The sequence below is a fragment of the Eschrichtius robustus genome, chromosome 6 (genome assembly GCF_028021215.1).
Source record: "Eschrichtius robustus isolate mEscRob2 chromosome 6, mEscRob2.pri, whole genome shotgun sequence".
Classification (NCBI taxonomy): domain Eukaryota; kingdom Metazoa; phylum Chordata; class Mammalia; order Artiodactyla; family Eschrichtiidae; genus Eschrichtius; species Eschrichtius robustus.
In genome coordinates, this window is record NC_090829.1 from 145948540 (window position 1) to 145968559 (window position 20020).

The 20020-nt window shown below is 53.1% G+C and overlaps 1 protein-coding gene across 1 annotated transcript; it reads right to left on the minus strand.

The window, feature by feature from the left end:
- On the minus strand, window positions 1-10700 carry SUMO3 (small ubiquitin like modifier 3). Its single transcript, XM_068547194.1, has 4 exons — window positions 10583-10700; window positions 5889-6017; window positions 2300-2371; window positions 1-1334 (listed from the first exon to the last, which is right to left on the minus strand). Exons 1-4 carry the CDS (start codon window positions 10601-10603, stop codon window positions 1200-1202), a joined length of 357 nt encoding a protein of 118 aa, XP_068403295.1. The 5' UTR covers window positions 10604-10700; the 3' UTR covers window positions 1-1199.
- Between the last annotated feature and the right edge of the window lie 9320 nt (window positions 10701-20020).

Genomic DNA, 20020 nt, shown 5'->3' on the forward strand with positions numbered 1-20020 from the left:
GACAGAATACCAAACTATATTTACTGTTGGCAGTAGTAAAGGACAACAAATAATGTACAAACGGGAATAAACACAACAGAGCCAGCAGACATCCCACCCGTGCCCGAAGAGCAAAATACAAAGGAAAAGCAGACATCTTCAGTGAGATGCCAGCCAAACAAGAGATGACGGTGGTTGTGCTGCCCAGGTGACCCGAACAAGCAGTGCCGGGCCATCCGGCGGCAGTGGGTCCACACACAAGGGCAACAGGACAACTATCGGAGTTTAACCGGGACAGACCCCAAATGCTTCACAGAACTGAAATCACATGTAACACGTAAACTCCATACCAACTTGGGGAGCAGAGCACAGCTCATGGGGAGAACCTGGAGCCGTCTTTCACATCACAACCACATAACCTGGAGCCGCCATAACCACATTTTGAAGCAGCTCTTTTACACAAAAACGTTAACTGCAAAACAGCAATACTCAATCTTCCTTTTTTATATACAGACCATCGTTATTCATCAGAAGCAAATACTGGAAGAAATCTGAGGCCCCGGCACTATTACCAGGTGAGACATGTGGGAATTACTTCTTCCCTGTTAAGGAAAGGGGAAAAGCCAATTTTCACTGCACCTGAACAGCATGACTGGCCATGGGTGGTGATGGGTCCTAGGCCCCAGGCCCCATACGGGGCCACATTACTGAAGAACTTCTTACCTTTTAAGAAACATTCCAGTATTTTCCCTTCAACTTTACTATATTCTGACAAAGCTTACACTTGTAATATTTAGCATTAAAAAAAACCTGTGCCAGCGAGAAACAGTAAGTGAAAGTTTGTCTCCCATCCCGACTGTGTCCCCAAAACTCACCCCAAAGAAACACCCCCAGAGCAGTGACGTGAGTTCTCTACACGACTGGAATGGGTAGGGGCCAATAGCTGGGGTAAGAGCCCCACCTAGATGGAAAGTGGGCACTCGGGCCACAAGTTTGGGGGAAATGTCATAGGAGGGAGAAAAAACAAAAATGAAAGTAAAAACAAAACCAAAACCCCTCGCCATGCATTTTTCCCAAACAGAGGTACCGGGGTGATGGGCTGGGGGAAGCCGTGGACATCCCCGCGGCCGCACTCAAGTACGTCAGAGAGCAAAGTCCTTCTGGGGAATGTCCTCGGTGTCTGAGCCTCCCTGGGGTGGGCATGGTCACACCTTCACTGTTCAATAGCGAACACGAGCGCAGTGACACGAGGGGACGGTGGCTCTAGAGGCTGCACCGCAGAGGCAGCTGGCCGCCCCGGACCCCCCCGTCTGCTGCTGGAACACGTCGATGGTGTCCTCGTCCTCCATCTCCAGCTGCAGGCACAGAGGGGGCGGTGAGTATCCTCACATCACAGGAAGGGCTCCCACCCCGCTGGGCACCAGGGTCTCGGAGCTGCCCCCGCCCACGCCAGGGACACCACCCTGAGGTGCCTGAGCCCCGAGCTGCCCTCGGTGGGCACCCGGGGACAGAGGCTGAGCTGTAAATTTCCAACAAGCCCGCTTATTCCCCAAGCTTCCCCTAACAAAGAAACGGTCAACATTAGGGGCTTGACCTGATAGAAACACTAAGTCCTGTTACAAATAAACAAGTGTCTATAAAGTTTTACTGAAAAGTACAAACTGGCTAACGTTGCAGACCCAGTGCCCAGGCTGCAAGTGGGTGGTGACCGCATGTGCCCGGCTCGCCCAGAGCCTGGAGACGGCGGCGGGGATGACCAGGCCCAGGCCTTGTCCCTGTCTCTGGAGCACCTCTGCCGAGCACCCAGCCCTCCTACTCCTTCTCCCAACACACAAGAGGCTGACAAAGGACGTTTTCCTCATTCGAAAACTGAACCTCAAAATTACAAAATCAAATGATCTAATAATTAAAGCCATTAAGAAAATGTAGGGACTTCCCTGGAGGTCCAGTGGTTAGGACTCCACGCTTCCACTGCAGGGGGCACAGGTTCAATCCCTGGTCAGGGAACTGAGACCCCACATGCCGCAGAGCACAGCCAAAAAAAATTTTTTTTTAATAAATAAAGAGAAGGTAAGGTGGGTATTCCCTGGTGGTCCAGCGGTTAGGACTCTGCAAGTCCACTGCCGAGGGCCCAGGTTTGGGGAACTAGAATCCCGCAAGCCACTTGGTGCGGCCAAGAAAAAAAGAAAGAAAGAAAATGTAAGGTATTCTTTCTATGTGAGAAGCAATCGGTGACTCTCAAATGCAAGTATTCCAAATGGCAGTTATGAAATGCAGATCGGAAGAAGCCCTCAAGTATAGACAGGGTTGGCTTTCCTACCTGTGCTGGGGTGTCTGTTTCATTAATTGGTTGTCCATCAAACCTGAATCGAATCTGTCTCATTGACAAGCCCTGAAAATAAAAAGCAATCATCATTAAACATTTTCAGCTAACACATTAATTCAAAAAGAATCACACATTTACGTGGAAACACCAGATTTCTGAATATACAGATTTACGACGCAGTTGACTACGAAGTCTCACCAGTGGGGCTGCAATCTAGCTCACGTGATGCCCCCAGAACCACCTTTCAGACATTGCCGTTCTAGCACCTTCTAGCTCCTGGGGCTCCTCCCTCATCCATCCCTCTCGCTTCCCTCCAGGCGCTGAGCAGAATTTCGACACCGTTGGCACCATCACTTCCTCCCCTTTAAACAATTCTCAGCAATAGGTCGGGCGACCCTGAGGCATGTGACGAGCAGCCTGCCTGAAGCTGGGAAGCGGCCCTTCTGCCTCCCGAGGGAACAGCTGGACGTGGTCGGGGGCACGGCTAGTTCCTCAGGACAGACAGGACTAAAACACCCATCTCTGCTCCCTCCTGAAACCTACTGCTGTGACATACAGAAACAAAAAAAGGCATAAACAAGGACAAAGAAAACAGGAGAGGGGCCAGGCCAGCAGACACAGGGCGTCACCTCCGGGCTGGAAGCTACAGGGCTGTGGACCCCAGACCCCAAGGTCAGGATGCGGTGCACTGGGGGGCAGGAGGGCGGACAACAAGAGTCCCGAGAAGGGCAGGGGCCGGGCACACAGGTGTAAGAGGCAGCAATGCAGCCGATTTGGGATGACTGCTGGAAAGTCCATATCCGACTCCCAAAGCAGGGCCCCCAGCCCCAAGGTCGGGCACCGTCCCTCCCACAGGCAGAAGGTCCCCATTGTGGAGAGGTGGACTCAGAGCCCTGGGCTGGGGACACAGGCACAAACGGGGCAGCGACAGGTGGCCAGCGGAGGCAGGCGAGTGACGGCCAGTACACCCGGCGCCCCGCCGGGCTGCTCCTCCCGGCCGCCGCGCTCCCAGGTGGGAGCCTGGGGGCCACTCCGGGGAGACTTAAAGACTCACAGATTGCAACACTGGGACCCCCACAGAACACCCACCCGGGCAGGCCACCCCGCGACGACACGCGGGCCCCGTCCACACACCAGGTGTGCAGCTTTCCACCAGCTTTTCAGTGCTTCATGCTTAAATACGAGCCGTCACCCAGGGAGAGAGAGCAGTTAAAGAAAGACCAATGTGTGAGGGGTCAAAGCAAAGAAGAAAAAAAGGGATGAGGAGGGCACAGCGGGAGGAAGGATCAGAGGACTCCGGGACACGCGCGCACACGCGCACTCAAAGATGCGCACAGAGACACAGCCACGCACACACGCACACACTCACACGCACGTGTACACACGCGCGCACACACACGCACTCAAAGATGCACACAGAGACACAGCCGCGCACACACACACACGCACTCAAAGATGCGCAGAGACACAGTCACGCACACACGTACGCGTACACACGCGTGCACACACACGCACTCAAAGATGTGCACAGAGACACAGCCGCGCGCACAGGCACGCGTACACATGCACGCGCACACACACGCACTCAAAGATGCGCACAGAGACACAGCCGCGCGCACAGGCACGCGTACACATGCACGCGCACACACATGCACTCAAAGATGCGCACAGACACAGGCGCGCGCACACACACGCGTACACACACGTACACATGTGCGTACACACTCGTACACATGCGTGCGCGCACACACATACGCACTCGTATACACGCGCACATAGATGCATACACACACCTGAAGCTCTTAGGGAGACAGAAAACAACAGAAAGTTCCCCCGGGGAAAAAGGAGCCTCAGAAAACGGGAAAGAACAAGAACTTTTAAAAATCAGAAATCATGACAGAAACAAGACCGTCCATAAAAAGTGGGAACACGGGAGTTGAGAAAACCTCCCAGAACAGAGACCAATAGCAACAAAACGCAATGCACGATGGGAGGAAATGATCCAACTGAACACACGTGGAGCAGGTAACTGCAAGCCGGATGGGAATTCCAGTGGAGAGGGACACAAATTACCAAAGAACTAACAGAAGGTCTAGTTCCTGAACTAAAATGAGTTTCTAGACCGAAAAGGCCCAGAACGTGCCCAGAAGAGTAAATGGTAAAACTGCCTCAAATCACGAAAACAAGGTCCCAAAAGCTATCAGAGATAAACCAAGCCGCAAACAGAGGAGAGAAAATCAGAATGCCATTGAACTTTCCACACCAGCGTTGGAAACTAGACGAAAATGATGCAATAGCTCCAAGAAAAGAAAACTGCAACCTATGTGCACTCAAACATTCAAGCGTGAAGGTTTATAAAGCAAATCACTTTCCGACGTGCAGTATTTTGCAGTATTTTTCATACCCTTTCTGAGCAAGATACTGGAAGATATGCTCCATCAAAACAGGGGAAGAAGATTAATCCAGAACATACACAGGAGGCGGCTCTGGGATGATGGCTGAGCAGCAGTTCAGGTGGGGCAGGGGGGGAGGGGCCCTGGGAGGGACGAAGGGAAAGCAAAAGACCCAGGAACATGGGGGACGGTGCAGCACGGCGGGAAATTCAGGGCATAAATTAACAATGGGCCCCCAGAAAATGACACACACAACCACCACCAGACCAGGAGAAACAGGACTCAGACAAGAGCCGGAAATCTTCACAGGCTGCTGTGTGGCTCAGGGCTGGCGCTGCCCCAGTCAGGACAGAAGCAGGAGATTCCAGAGCGACGGTCTGGAGTCCAGGGAAGGAGCTGTGTGCAAGCGTGGGTGGTGGATGTACGGTTGGCGGGCCAGACCTGAAGTCCCACCTTTCACAGGCGAAAAAATCTCCAAAATCAAAAAACGTGAAGCAATAGAAGCACAAGCATATTTACCAAAGAAAAGTGAAAAAAAAAGTTGGAGTTGAAGGTGATCTCCTCTGAGGAACAAGGTCTAAAAAGTGGGGAGAAAAAGAGTTAGGAATGGAGATTTTGTAGGGTGTTTTTAATAATAACAACAGAAAGCCCAAGGCAAGGATTTATCAAAGCCAAGAACGGAAACTAACAAAGGTCCAGTATTTCCGAAGTATCCTGAGAAAAGCTGCCTCACCTGAAAGGACGGGCTCGGTGGGAGAGACCGGCAGGAGCATCAGAGAGCACAGGGGACCGAGGGGCCCAAGGGCACAGTCACGCTCACACGTAACACACGCGCCACACTCCGGGCGGTCAGTCTCTCTGGTCACTGTGGGAGGGCATACGAGCATCGGCTCCTTATTTTGAAATGTAGTAAACAAAGGGCAAGAACCAAGCATCGTCTGGAAACCGAACTGTGCCAAGGGCAGTGGCTCCACAGACGCAAAGGTGGAGGGATGGAATCCCAGGCGAAGCCACCACTCTGATTCCAACAGCGCCACAAAGAGATCGCCAGACATCCACCCCTGACCGGGGACAACCGTGTGGCTGAAGAGGGAGTGACCGGCCAGCCTGGAGGGGAGCGCCTCCGGGGGAGGTGTGCACACACACAGACACACAGGCACGCGCACACACTCCGGGACCCCTCCCCACACCTGGCGCTCGCAGTAGGCCTTCATCAGCTTGCTGAGCGGCGTGTGCCTCTTGATCTTGAACTGGACGACGGAGCCGTCCTGCCCGGCCACCTTCAGGTTGATGTGGTCATTCTCCGTCTTCACTCCCTCCTGCAAAGAGACATGAATCTCGGCCTCCAGCCCGTCGCCCCACAAACACCACTTTAAAGGCAAGTGTTTGCGTGGCTGCTGGTCTTTCTTTAAGTCTTAAAACCAAGCTACTTCTTAAAACTCCCCAGCAATTCAGTCACTCGTGTGAGTGTTTGATTTCTACACAGAACTTATTTTTAACTTCTACTTGCTGAGTCAGGAAATGCCCTGCCAATCTAGTGTTTCCACAGACTGTCAATTCAAGGGGGAAAATCTGCTCAATAGATCCAGAAAACAATGGAGAGAAAATCCATCTTTGTTCTAAGATCACTCTCATGAGACTAGGAACCGCACATATGCACAGGTGATTTATACTTACGCACGCGGGTGAATGAGACCAAACGACAGACGTTTCCGGCCGGGAAAGCGGGTTGCAAGTGGCTTGGGGTCCAGATGGCCCGCAGCTTCCCTGCTCGCCACCCAGGGAGGGCCACCCTCAAGTCCGTTCCGTGCCACCAGTCCCACCTGGACGGGGTCACCGCCATATTCTATCCTGACATGATCCCGTAGCGGGGGTCTCTGGCCCCTGGAAACTACTGGAAGTTGATGCAAGAAGCTCGTGCTCAGAGCAGAGGCTCAGCCTGAGAGCACCGCTGGGGAAGACAGGAGTTGTTTATTTTTTAACAAAATGATGAAGCTGACCCCTGAGTCAACCTGCAGACGAGCTTGGATGGAGACCAAAGCGGGTTTGTACGCTGTCCAGCCACGTGCTCTCGTCCTCCTCCTGAGGCTCCGGCAGGTCCGGCCGCCGCGGGCTCTCTGCCCCTTCCCTGCTGCTTCCCCTTCCTCCCCCGGGACCCGCTCCCCGCCGCCTCCCTGCCTCACGGAGGGGGAGAGGAAAGGAGGCCACTCAGCACTCTGGCCCCTGGAGACCCCAGTAGGGGAGCTCGGGCTGGCCCGAGAAGCGGCCCCAGGAGGCGAGGCTCCAGCAAGGGGCCTCCTCTGATGGAGCTGGGGCCCCAGGATCACTCCCCAGAGACTGAGGATGCAGCTGCTTTTCCTTTTTTTCAAATAAAGGTTTTATTTTGGAATAATCTTACATTTCCAGAAAAGTTGCAATACCGAGGCACAGTGCACTCCTACACCAGCCCCGCCCGTGTTAACATCTCACGTATGGCAGTGCCCATCACACCCAAGAAACCAACACTGGCGCACCGCTGGCAACGGAACTGCAAGCTCTTTTGTATTTCACCAGGTTTTCCACTAATACCCTTTTTCTGTTCCAGGATCCAATCCAGGGTACCACCTTGCATTTACAGGTAAGATTTCTTTTCCATTTATTCATCGTGTTAAAATGCACATAAAATTTACCACCTTAACCATTTTCAAGCGTACAGTTCAGTAGTATAAAATACAACCATTGCCACCATCCACCTCTCAACTCTTTTCATCTTGTAAAACCGAAACTCTGTCCCCACCGAACACTAACTCCTCCCCCTCCAGCCCCTGGCCCCCACCGTTCTTCTGCCCCTATGAGTCTGACTCCCCCAGGGACCTCCTGTAAGTGGAATCACACAGTATTTGTCCTTTTGTGACTGGCTTATGTCACTCAGCATAATAATGTCTTCAAGGTTCATCCCTGTTGTAGCATGTGTTTAGGAAATCCTAAAATGATTTCCTTCCTTTTCAGGCCCGAATAATATGCTGTTGTATGCATAGACCAAGTTTTGCTTATCCATTCATCCATGGACCAACTGACACTTGGGTTCTTCCACAATTTTAGCTATTGTGAGTAATACTGCTATGAACATCGGTGCACAAATATCTCTTTGAGGCCCTGCTTTCAATCATTTTGGGTCTATACCCAGAAGCAGAGCTGCTGGATCATATGGTAATTCTACTTTTAACTTTCTGAGGAATTCCCATACTCTCTTCCACAGCAGCTGCACCATTCTACATTCCCACCACCAATTCCAACTTCTCCTCGCCAGCACTTGTCGTTTTCTCTTTTGTTTTTTGAAAGCAGCAATCCTAATGGGTGAGGTGATATCTCACTGTAGTTTTGATTTGCATTTCCCTGATAATCAAGTGATGTTGAGCATCTTTGCATGGGCTTCTTGGCCATTTGTATGTCTTCTTCGGAGAAATGTCTATTCAAGTTTTTTTGCTCATTTCTGAATCAGGTTGCTTATTTCTTGTTGTTGAGCTTTAGGAGTTCTCTATATATTCTGGATACTGATCCTTTATCAGATATACGATGTGGAAGGAAAATCAAAATGGAGTCAGTGTTGCTCAGAGAGCCTCTCTAACGGAGCCAGGAGGCCACTGAGGACGGACTTTACGCTCATCTCAGCCCGGACGGAATCTGACCCTGTGACCACGTCCTGTCCTGATGAAGGCATCCAGGACACCTGCCAGAAACTCAAGATACCTGTGGGACCCAGACCCTAAAACAACTCGTGACAGCCATCCCTTAAGGACAAATATTTCCTTTCTGGCATCAGAGCTCAGCCTCGTGGCTTTCGCCTTTATTATAAAGCCCCTGATTCTTTCTCTTCCTCGAAAGCTCTTTCGGTTTTACCCAAATCTGTGTCTCCCAAATTGCAATTCTTAACACCCCAAATAAATTCTTTTCTTATCTGAAGCCTTCTGTGGTCCTTTTTTTGGTTGATAGTGATTTGAAAATATCTTCTCCCCTTCTGTGGGTTGGCTTTTTACTCTGTTCACAGTGTCTTTTGATGTACAAAATTTTTTAATTTTCATGAGTCTAGTTTATTTTTTTCATGTTACCTGTGCCCTTGGTGTCATATCCAAGAAATCATCACCAAGTCCAATGTCATGGAGCTTTTGTTCTATGTTTTCTCCTAAAAGTTTTATTGTTTTAGGTCTTACATTTAAGTCCTCGAACCATCTTGACTTAATTTTTGCATATGGCGTTAAGAGAGGTCCAACTTCATTCTTTTGCATGTGGATAGAGGATGCATTTGCTTTTTTAATGAAAAAATATGGGTGTGTTCAAAACAAAGAGACGCAGGGGCCAGAACACAAAACAAACAGAAAGAGGGTGGACCAGGCAGAGAAAGACACCAAGAACAAATGGCCTGTCCCAGACCCCCGGTGAATCCCTAATAAACAAAGGAACTTAGAAGAGAGGAGGGGAGGGGAAGGGAGGGGAGGGGAGCCTAAAAACCAGAACCACAGTTCACACCGTCACTCCCCCGCCTGGGCTCTCCAGGGGAGGCAAACTGTCTTTCCCAACTAATCCACAAGGTTTTCTTTCTGCCAAGGTGGCCTGGGAGTGCACCTCCTACCCTCTCCTCTCCAGGCCCAGAGGAGAGAGTGGCTCCAAGTAGGGAGCAGTGCCCGGCAGGCACAGTGGGCACTGGTGGGGCATGAGGCACAACCATCCAGTTGCCTTGGAAGTAGTTAAAACAAGTTTATTCTACTGAATCGGGCCTTGGACGTTGACCACGTGGGAGAGTTAAGTTTAAACACACTGAAGGGATGGTACTGTGTGTATTTCGTTGCCTATAAACTACCGTAAGAGGAGGCCACCTAGAAATCATAAAGAAAGGGCATTTACATTTGGCCTCCCCAAGCGTGAAAAGCAAAGGCAGTTCCAACTGCACCTGGAGGGAGGAGGCTCCTGGAGGGTGACTTTCTCACAGGAGAGGGCAGCTTCCGGAGCCCCACCGTGTGATCCCGACCAGGGAGGGGCTCCGTGACCGGGGGCCCCAACCTCAGCTCAACCTCCAGCATCAGCGGGGTCAGCGGGAGCCTGCACGCAAAGCACTCAATGCGCAGCAGATGGTCCACTTCAAAAAGACCCCAAGAGTGCAGACGAAGAGCTCCAGAAACCTGTTTTTAAGACTAGTTAGCACAACCGCGGGCCTTCGCGAGGACTGCCGGCCAGGGCACCAGAGTGCGGAGCGCACACCGGGTGACAGCGACGGGAGGTGGGCGCACACCCTGGGGGCGGCAGTGCGTCCAGACAGGTCCGGCCTCTCAGAGCCCCTGCCCAGCCTGCGCCCTCTCGGCGCTCCGCAGTGAGGACTAAGGAGGGGGCCCCGCGCACGCGGGACAGTAGGGCCCACGCCGGCCCGGACCGTGGGTCCCCGCGTAAGGGGCGTAGTGGGGGAGGGTCCCGGCGAGGGAAGAGGTCCTGGGGAGAGGCGGTCCCAGAGAGGGACTGGGGACGGGGGCGCGATGTCAGCGGAGGGAGAGGGTCGCAGCCAGGAGGGCCCGGGTTAGAATCGCCCGCTCTCCCGGACTCGGCCCACCGGAGGGGTGGAGCTCGGACCGCGGAGGAGGAGTCTGGGCGGAGGGAGCCGGGGGGCGAGGCCCGGGCAGGGGCGGAGCTCGAGGGCGGGACGTGCGGGGGAGGGGAGGCCAGGGGAGCCGGGCGGTGCGGGGAGGGGGAGGCGGGGGTTGGAGAGGGGAGGGGGGAGGAAGGCGGGGAGGCCTGGCGACGCCGCCGGGCCTGGGGCCCGGAGGCCGGCGGCGGAGGGCGGCGGGGCCCGGGGCACGGGGGCGACGCGGGCGGGGGGGCCGAGTCCGGGGCCCGGCCCGCGCCCGCCGGGCCTTACCTTGGGCTTCTCCTCGGACATGGCTGCGCGCGGCGGGCGGCGGGGCAGCAGGCAGCGCCGAGCGGGCGACTCACGCTCTCGGCCCGCCGCTCTCCCGCCGCAGCTGCTCGCGGGGCCGCGCTTTGCCCCCAAATCCCCGCGCGCAGGTTGGCCGGCGCGGGTCACGCGGTGGGGCGCGCGTGCACGAGGCGCGCTCCCGGGCGTCGGGCGCGTGCCCGGCCGGTCGAGGTTCCTGGCGGTTTCAAATGCGTCAGCCGGCGGGGCCCGCGCGGTCCGGCGTCCGTACTTCGCGGGGCGCGCTGGGAGCCGGGGGAGCACAGGGCAGCTAGGGTCGTGGGGGAAGGGGGCAGCTGTGTGGGTGGGGCGCGCTGGGACCCCAAGCGTGCACGGAGAGCCAGGCCATCAGCCCTACAGGTGCGGGGTCGGGGGCAGGCCTGGCACATTATCTTGGCGCCTGAGAATGGCCCGTCCGTCCCCCGAACTGGCCCCTCACCTGCCGCAGCTCCACCAGCTGAGACCGGGTGTATCCACTGGCTTCTGTGATGAGTGCGTCTCACAGGGAAACAAGGACAATAAAGCCAGCCAGGTGAACCACCTCCAGTGGCCCTGGCGGACGTGCGTGAGAGAGAGCTGCCTGGGGGACGACCCCAGGGAGGCGACCCCAGGGCTAGCAAAGGCTCGGTTAACCTTCACAGAGGAGCCGAGTGTCAGGTCCTGAGGAAGTGGGGGTGAAGGAAGAAGGCCTACCGGGCTGACCCACCGGGCAGCTCCGTCCACTAAGGACACACGGCATGTGTTCATTTGGCGAGGCCACACAAGTCCAGCTGCTTCCACCCAGAGCTCCCAGTGGACAGAGGCCTAAACGGGGCATTTCTAGGAGGGGGTCAGGGAGGTGGAAAGTCTCTCTCACTCCGTCCACTTCTCACTCTGCGCTTAGCCAGGCTGACTCTCTGCGGCTCCTTTGTCTCCCCTTGTCCAGCCCCCTTTGGGGCCTTCGGAGCCCAGCCAGTGGAAGCTGAGCATCTGGGAGACAGTGACCTAGCCCACTGGGTTCAGCTCATTTCCTGTTAACACTGAAAGGCCATAGAGCCAAGTTTTCACGGTCCTTAATTTCACAAACCAGTTTTGACTCTTCAGAATTCACTTCCTGGGCTAGAGGCACCATTTAGGACAGGGAAAGGGGGCCCCCCAGAATGGAGCTGCCATGTCACAGGCTGACGAAGTCTGTCCATTGAAAGTTCTGGTCAGAGCCGACCTCCATCTCAGCCGGGTCCAAGGGTTTGGTCCCTTTCACCCTGGACTGTGGTGCCTCTACCAGGGGACTCCCCAGGCACAGTGGCCAGCTCGAGCTGTGCTTCCTGGAGAGGGGAGTCTCCAGGAACTGGCCCCTTCCAGGACAGAGGTGGACAATGGGAACCAGACCCCCCCCAAAGATTATTGGCTGTGGTGTAACTTCAGGTGGGCAGAGCTTGGACCCATCATCCATCATCGACTCTAAGACATCAGCAATTATAAAACATTGTTTTTTTTTTTTAATTTTATGTATTTATTTATTTATGGCTGTGTTGGGTCTTCGTTTCTGTGCGAGGGCTTTCTCTAGTTGCGGCAAGCGGGGGCCACTCTTCATCGCGGTGCACAGGCCTCTCACTACCGCGGCCTCTCTTGTTGCGGAACACAGGCTCCAGACGCGCAGGCTCAGTAATTGTGGCTCACGGGCCCAGCTGCTCCGCGGCATGTGGGATCTTCCCAGACCAGGGCTCGAACCCGTGTCCCCTGCATTGGCAGGCAGATTCTCAACCACTGCGCCACCAGGGAAGCCCCAAAACATTGTTTTATTTAACACACATGTTAAACTATGACAGGTTATGGATGCAAGACACCCCAATTAGAACTGATGAAATACAGTATCTAAATGTGTTACAAGAAGGAATTAAACTATGGTTGATTCATATAATGAAAGGCTATGCCACTATTAAATGTGTAAAAAGAAAGAGTAGTTGATAACAGTAAAAGATGCTCACACATTATGTGTTTTTTTAAAAGCAAATTATAAAACTATTATGGTTTTGAACAACAAGAAAATCCGTATAAAATATTTTGAAAATCTGTTTGAAGACACCCGATAACTGCCAAAACAGAGAAGACTTTCTTGAGGAGCGAAGATCCCAGAAAGAAGGGACGTGGTTTTCCTTTTGAGATATTTAGCGATTAGTATGATGTTTTAGTCAGCTCAGCAGCCATAACAAAATACCACAGACTGGGCAGCTTAAACAAATAGTCTCTCACAGTTCTGGAGGCTGGAAGTCCAAGATCAAGGTGTGGGCAGGATGGGTATCTCCTGAGGCCTCTCTCCTTGGCTTGTAGATGGCCGCCATCTCCCCGTGTCCTCGCATGGCTTTCCTCTGTGTGTGCAGGGGAGGGGGAGAGGGAGAGGGAGGGAGGGAGGGAGACACACAGTGCAGTCCCTAATACGTGCGGCACACAAGAAGTTGAGACACTGAGCACAGCTTTTGAGTCTCATAGGATGGGGGAGACAATAATTGGGCGGGACCTACTGCAAGATAAACTGGTCGGGGGGCTCTGATAATAACCTGGACCTTCAGCTGGAACACTGAAACCTACAACAAAGGAGTGAGGCTGAGGTGTAGATCAATCCTCACAGACTGAAACCCAGCATCCAAACGGCTCACTCCCAAATTGCACCAAGCTGATCTGCTCTCCTGCCCATTGCCAGCCTGAAGGAAATCTCTGGAGGACAGCAGCAGCACCTGGGGCCTCAGGTTAACTAAAATATCTTCATAGATGATATCCAGAACAGAATAAAAATTCACAAAGAAAACCAGAAAACAAATGATCCAAAACCAAGGGAGAAAGTATGTATATATTAGTAATAAATCCACAGGAGAACAGGATATTGGCATTATTAGATAGATTTTTAAATAACTCTTAATATGTTCAAGGAAATAGACTATGAGATGGAAATTTTCAGCAGATTCGTGAAATCTATAAAGAAATGGAAATTTGAAAACAAATACAATCACTGAGACTATGAATTCAGTAGGTGGGTTTAACAACAGATTAGACACGGTGGAAGAGATTATTATGAACTGGAAGGTAGGTCAGAAGAAAATAGAAGCAGAGGGAGAAGATTGTCCCAAGGATAGGAGAAATAACTTTCAAACCACTGCAAGAACAATGCAACAACAAAACTCAACCAATCTGACAACGTCATAAAAACAGATAAAAGGAAACAATAGAAATAACAGAAGACATTTATGTAGCACTTATGTGACTTGCACTCTCATACCTTCATACACATTAATGGAATGAGGTAGGTACCATTATTGTACCATTTCACAGATATGGAAGCTGAGGCACAAGTTTCACATCCAAGTTTACCTGGTTACTAAAAGCAGCAGAGCAAGGATTCAGGCAAAGGCAATTATACCAGCTCTACAACAAGAAAGTAGAATAGAGCATACAAAATAAGATAGTAATAAGAATAAGTAAAGATCAGCAATCATACTAGATATGTATGGATTAAATTGTTCTATTTAAAACAGTGGCTCCCTACGTGGGTCAAAAAAATACAACTATGTTTTCTTCTACTGTAGAGTAGAGAAAGGGTAAAAATAAAAGGCAAAAATGCTATAGCTTATAACAGTTTTCATATCAGATAAAATACATTTCAAACTGCAAAGCATTAAATGGACAATGAGAGATATATTACATTAGTAATGGGTCCATGCCACCAAGAAGCAGGTAGAAAAGTGCAAATAGGGTCTGACTCCGTTTTTTTTTATGTTTAACAGCTGACATCTTTAAAGCCTCATCCCTGCCTCTTTTCTTTCTTCCCCACATCTTAACAGGCAGATAAAGACTGAGCGCTGCCTCCTTTGGTACCGGTGGGAAATTCAAACCACTCAAGCACCTGCCCATGCAGAAACCCTCACCATGGCCCCGCCCTAGCACAACAGAAGCCCCAAGTGCATCTCCTTTCCTGGCTCTCAAGCCATTTTCAGACCAGCTTGGGAGGCCTGCACTGCTCTCCCTAGAAAGCCTCCTTATGTGAGGGATGAACATTTCCATACCCTCTTGATGTGTGTGTGTGTGTTGTCACCAGTCTTGACAACTGGACCAAATTTTGGGTGAGGGTCCCTCTTCTTTCTGAAAGGTGTCACAATGACAAAGACTAAGTAAGCATATAGAAGATCTGAATAACATAATCAATAAGTTCATGAAAATGCATAGAGAGAGAAAGAATTTGGAAACCAATGAAAAATTTATGTAATATTTTTAATCACCTGTGGAATATTTACAAAGTTTGAGCACATATTAGGTCTTTAAGAAAACCTCATTAAATTGTAAGAAGCAAAATCATACAGAGGGCGAGTTCTGCCTAGGATGTCGAAAGCTGGAATGATCATTACCCCCGTCTAAAAACAAGAAAAGCTGGACAACCTCAAAATCATAACTTTTCCTAAATCTATCAGAAAGCTGGGATTTTGGCTTCCTTGTCTTTAAGTTTTGGGCCCTCTCCCTAATCTGCCTGCTATTATTAAGCTTTCAGAGTCTCAGACAGTTGCTTACTTTGTCTTGTCCACACCAGAACTCTCTGCGTTTTTGAAGGTTAGTTTTCTGAGTATAGAAATCTGAGCTTAGGGACTTCCCTGGTGGCGCAGTGGTTAAGAATCTGCCTGCCAGTGCAGGGGACATGGGTTCGATCCCTGGTCTGGGAAGATCCCACATGCCTCAGAGCTACTGAGCCCACGTGCTGCAACTACTGAAGCCCACCTGCCAAGAGCCCGTGCTCCGCAACGAGAAGCCACCGCAATGAGAAGCCCGCGTGCAGCAACGAAGACCCAACCCAGCCAAAAATAAATTAAAAATTAAAAAAAAAAAAAGAAAGAAATCTGAGCTTAAAGCCTTTAAAGGTATCATTTCACTGTCCTTATTGTCAGAATACATCCTGGGCCCAGCCCCTTGGAGGTCTTCTGTCTCTGGAGAGGAAACAGGATCACTGAATAAGTCCCACCCCAAGATCCAAGGACATGAGGCCTGCATCAATGTGGACCTGGACCAGGGCAACAGCAAGCCCTACCAGCCATGCCCCGTCCCAGGACAGTCAGCGCCAAGAAGCAAGCTGGAGGGGCCCATCACAGTGAGGGGAGAGAGGAGCAAGAGGCTGGAGAGAGCCTCTTCCCGAGGTGCACAGGGGAGGCCTGGCATTCAAGGCGGAGAAAAACCCTCCAGCAAACCATCCTCCACCCTCAGCACGAGGCCATGCCAGAGGAATTTGAGGTCAGTGGACACTAAAGGTAACCACGGCAACCACAAAACCCAGAGCCAGTCAGCCCCTAGCCTGCCTGACCCCTGCAATGGCAGCCAAACAGAAGAAGAGGAGGAATGTCCATTTCCAGATATAAATACTGCTAACCTCAGTCTCTACTGCCCTAAAGACAATATCTGGCTTTCAGTAAGTAATTACAAGACTCAAAAAAGAAGAAAAAACCCTCCACAATCAAGACATGAAAATCAACAGAACCAGACTCAGATGTGACTCAAATGCTGGGATTGTCTGACAGGATTTATGTTAAGGCTCTAGTGGGAAAGATAACATGAAGAAAAGGGCGGGGAGACTTTCAGCACAGAGACGGAGACTCTGAGGAAGAGGCCAGTGGAAATGCTGGAAGTAAAAACAGAGTAACAGAGGTGAAGAATGCCTTCAACAGGCTCACGAGTAGACTCAGCACAGATGAGGAGAGAATCATGAGCTTCAAGATAAGACTGTGGAAATTACCCAGACTAAACAAAGAGGAAAGGTGGACCCCCACCCCGCCAACAGAGCAGAGCAAATGGAAGCCCTGTAATAATTTCCAGTGGTCTAACACATGTGTAATTGGAGTCACAGAAGGAGAGGAGAGAGTGGGCAGGAGAAATGTTGGAAAAAATAATGGCTACACATTTTCTAAAAATAAAGACACAGCACAGATCCAAATTCAGAAGGATTTAAATATATACATTTAATAATATATATAATAAACATACAAAAGGCACAACAAGACACATCATATTCAAGCGATGAAAACCAAAGATAAGGAAGACACCTCGAAGGCAGAGAGAGGGGAAAAAAGACACGTTACGTGCACAGGAACAAGGATCAGAATCACAGCACACCTGATGCAGAAACGGTGCAAGCCGAAGACAATGAGGACAAGGACACGCTACCTCTACACACACGACGCTCAGGTCTCTATACTCAGCAAACCAGCCTTCAGAAGCCAAGGAGAGACTTCTGGTGTGGACAGGACACAACCCTCCGAGGACTCTGAAAGATCAGGAATAGCAGGCGGCTTTGAGAGCAGACCCAAAACTTTGAGACCTGATGGGGTGACTTTCCTAGTGTTCCTCCTCTTTCATCGGCCAGCTTCGACCAGAGCGCGACCCCAGTGTGGGATTGCATACCAGTGCAGGTGTCAAAACCTCCAAGAGAAAGCCTCCCTCTCTGGCCAGAGGAAAGGAGACCCTGTGAGCCAAAGCATGTGAGTGAACCCAGGTTTTGGTTGGTTGGTCGGTTGGCTGGTTTTGTGCTTTTTACTCACCGGATCCTGTCCTGAAGAGACCCCGATCCTGGAGCTGCACTGTGGCCGCCGACCAGGCACCCCAAACCTCAGGAGAAAACCCATCCCTCTGGCCACAGAAAACGGGAAAAGGGGTCCTGTGGTCCAGAGAGCGTCAGGGATCCTTCATTTTATCCCTCTTCCCTCCCTGCCTGGCCCTCAGGCAGCCCCAGTCACATGACCCCACCGGCCCCTCCCCTAGGGAGGCGGGGCCTCTCCACTGATCGCCTCCCGGCCCCAAAGAAGGGTCAGAGGTCCACACAACCACCCGAAGCTTGTGGGTCCTCACCAGCTATACTGGCAGGGTCTGGGAACATCCTAGAAACAGACCTCACACCTGTCAGGCCAGGGAGATGATACACAAGCCTGACTGGGCTGAAGGCACCTCCGTGAGAGCCGCCCCAGGATGCGGGGATGGCGTCACCAGTCTGGCTAACGGAAACGTGGGCATCACCGGCATCCAACCGCTTAGAATAACAAACGTCCCTGGCATTCTAGAGCAATCTTCCCGACGTCCCTGGACCAGCAGCACCCACATCTGCTGGAAACGCGTTACAAGTGCACACTCTGGGGCCCCTCCCAGACCCGCTGGATCGGAAACTCTGGGGTGGGGCCCCGCCATCTGGGTTTTATGAGCCTTCCAGGGGGTTCCGACGCAGCTCAAGCTTGAGAACCCCTGGTGGACAGCGGTGCTGCTCAGATGGGACGCTGTAGACAAATCGTCAGGGAATCTTGGCGAAACGCAGGTTCTGACTCGGCAGGTCCTGGGTAGGGACTGACGTTCTGCAGGCCTGTCGAGCTCCCAGGTGATGCCGGTCTACTAAAACCTGGGCCGCGCCATGAGGAGCAAGCCCCGAGGGCAGTGGTTCTCAGGCTCGGCTGTGCATTAGAACCACGTGGAGATGTTGGGAAAAACCCACCTGTGAAATGAGACCCATGAGGTGGGTGTGGCTGGGAGTGCGGGCTGGCACTGGCGAGCGCCGTGAGCAGCCGAGGCGCAGGCCCGCTGCTGCGGAGGAAAGGCCTGGGCTCCCAGAAACGGGGGTGTCGGTGGGCCTGTTACGTGAGCCTGCGCACCTCCCCTCCAGCTGAGCTCAGGACACTCCCTGCACAGAGCCATGGAGAAATGCATGGGCAAAGCGCCTCGGCGGCTGTCCTCTGCAGACCGGGGAGGCTGCCGGGGTCACCCGATCTCCCTGGGGATGAGGGGTCCTGGCGTGGTGGTACCAGATGTCAGTGCTTAACGCTAGAGACAGACACAGAGCAAATAATCATGGAAGGAGAGGAATCAGAATTTTTTGAACCGATGGCAGGGACCCTGGGAATGAAACTGATGCACAGCTGCTAAACTAGCAGGCAGGATAATTCTAGGTCTTTTGGTCAAGCCCCAACCCGTCACCGTAACGGGGGTGCCTGGCTCGTCCCAGCAGCTTCCGGGACTGGTGAGGAAGGAGCCTGCAATTCAGCCACAGGTGAGACCAGCAAGTGGCTCTCAGGGCTTCCTCAGAGGGACCGAGGACCATTTTCAAGGGTCACTGTGTCCTGGAGCAAAGGAAAGCCCCTGACCCTCAGGGGTTACTACACACCAGCTCTGAAGAGGCCCGGTCAGCCACTGAGGTCCACTGGCCAGAGTGGGCTTGTGGAGGCCGGATGAGAATAGGTCTCACCCCGTCTCGCTCACCGTGGGCCCGTGGGAACCAGAGGCCCAGAACGTGTAGCGGGAACAAGCACACTTAGCGCCCTGTGGAGTCTCCCGACTTGTGCTCCAGGCCGGAGCGGAGGCCACGCCGTACAAGGGCCCCGTGGAAGCCCGCGGAGCCCTACCCCCTGCTGCGGGAGGTGGACCAGAGGCGCCACATCCCCAGAGGGAGCGCTGCAGGTCAGGGCACCCCCCAGGCTCGAACGCAAGGCTCCCTGCCTGTGACTAGCTGGACTGTGTCCCCCAAGTTCACAAGCCAGAGCCCTAATCCCAGCATCTCAGAACGTGCAGAATGCAGAGAGAGGACCTTTAATGAGGTAATGACGTTAAAACGAGGTCGCTGGGTGGGTCCTAATCCAACCTGACCGGGTCCTTACGAGGAGAGACGAGGACACAGACACACACGGGACCAGCACCCGGGGGCACGGGGAGGGGACGGCTGTCCACATGCCCAGGAGGCCTCGGGAGGGACAGCCCTGCGACCCCTGGGCCTCGGACTCCCAGCCTCCAGACTGTGAGATGATACGTGTCTGTTAAGCCCCAAGTCTGCGGTGCTTGTCATGGTGACCTGAGCAGATACCCCACGGCCAACTGAACCCCCTCTGTGGCTGTTACAGAGCAGACGGGTCCTGAAGAACGGCTGTGGCTCACAGCCAGGGCCCTGGGGTCGCAGCTCCCGGCACCCGGGCCCTGCTCTCTTCTCCCGACCCCGCAGGCCGAGGTCGCCAGCCGGCGGGTGCCTGCACGGGCTGGGAGAGCAGAGCGCCTCCACGCTGACCTCGGCCGGGCGACCTTCTGGTCCGGTCATCCGCAGTGCACTCCGACATCCCTGGAGGCGGTGGGCCTGGTGCACAGGAGGCGGGGGCAGCCCAGATGCTCAGCTAGGACCGGTGGGGCCCAGGGTGGGGGAGGAAGCGGCCTCGGCTCAGGGCACGTGACCCTGGTGCCCCGCTCGGGGAGAGGGGCGGGAACGTGGAGTCGGGGTCACCGGGGCCTGGGGGACCCTGAGCAGGGGGAGAGGGTGAGGGAGCTGGCCCGGCTCTGACGCCGGACCCACGGCCACCACGCTCTGGAGCCCAGGACCGCAGGGTCAGAGCCGCCGAGCAGGTGGTCTCCTGA

Bases quoted from the DNA above. Each gene is read 5' to 3' on its own strand.
- SUMO3 (XM_068547194.1), bottom strand. From the start codon at position 10,603: ATGTCCGAGGAGAAGCCCAAG. The intron at 6,018-10,582 runs GTAAGGCCCGGC...GTCTCTTTGCAG, and splicing joins TGTCCGAGGAGAAGCCCAAG to GAGGGAGTGAAGACGGAGAA. The intron at 2,372-5,888 runs GTGTGGGGAGGG...TTTTATTTTCAG, and splicing joins AGGCCTACTGCGAGCGCCAG to GGCTTGTCAATGAGACAGAT.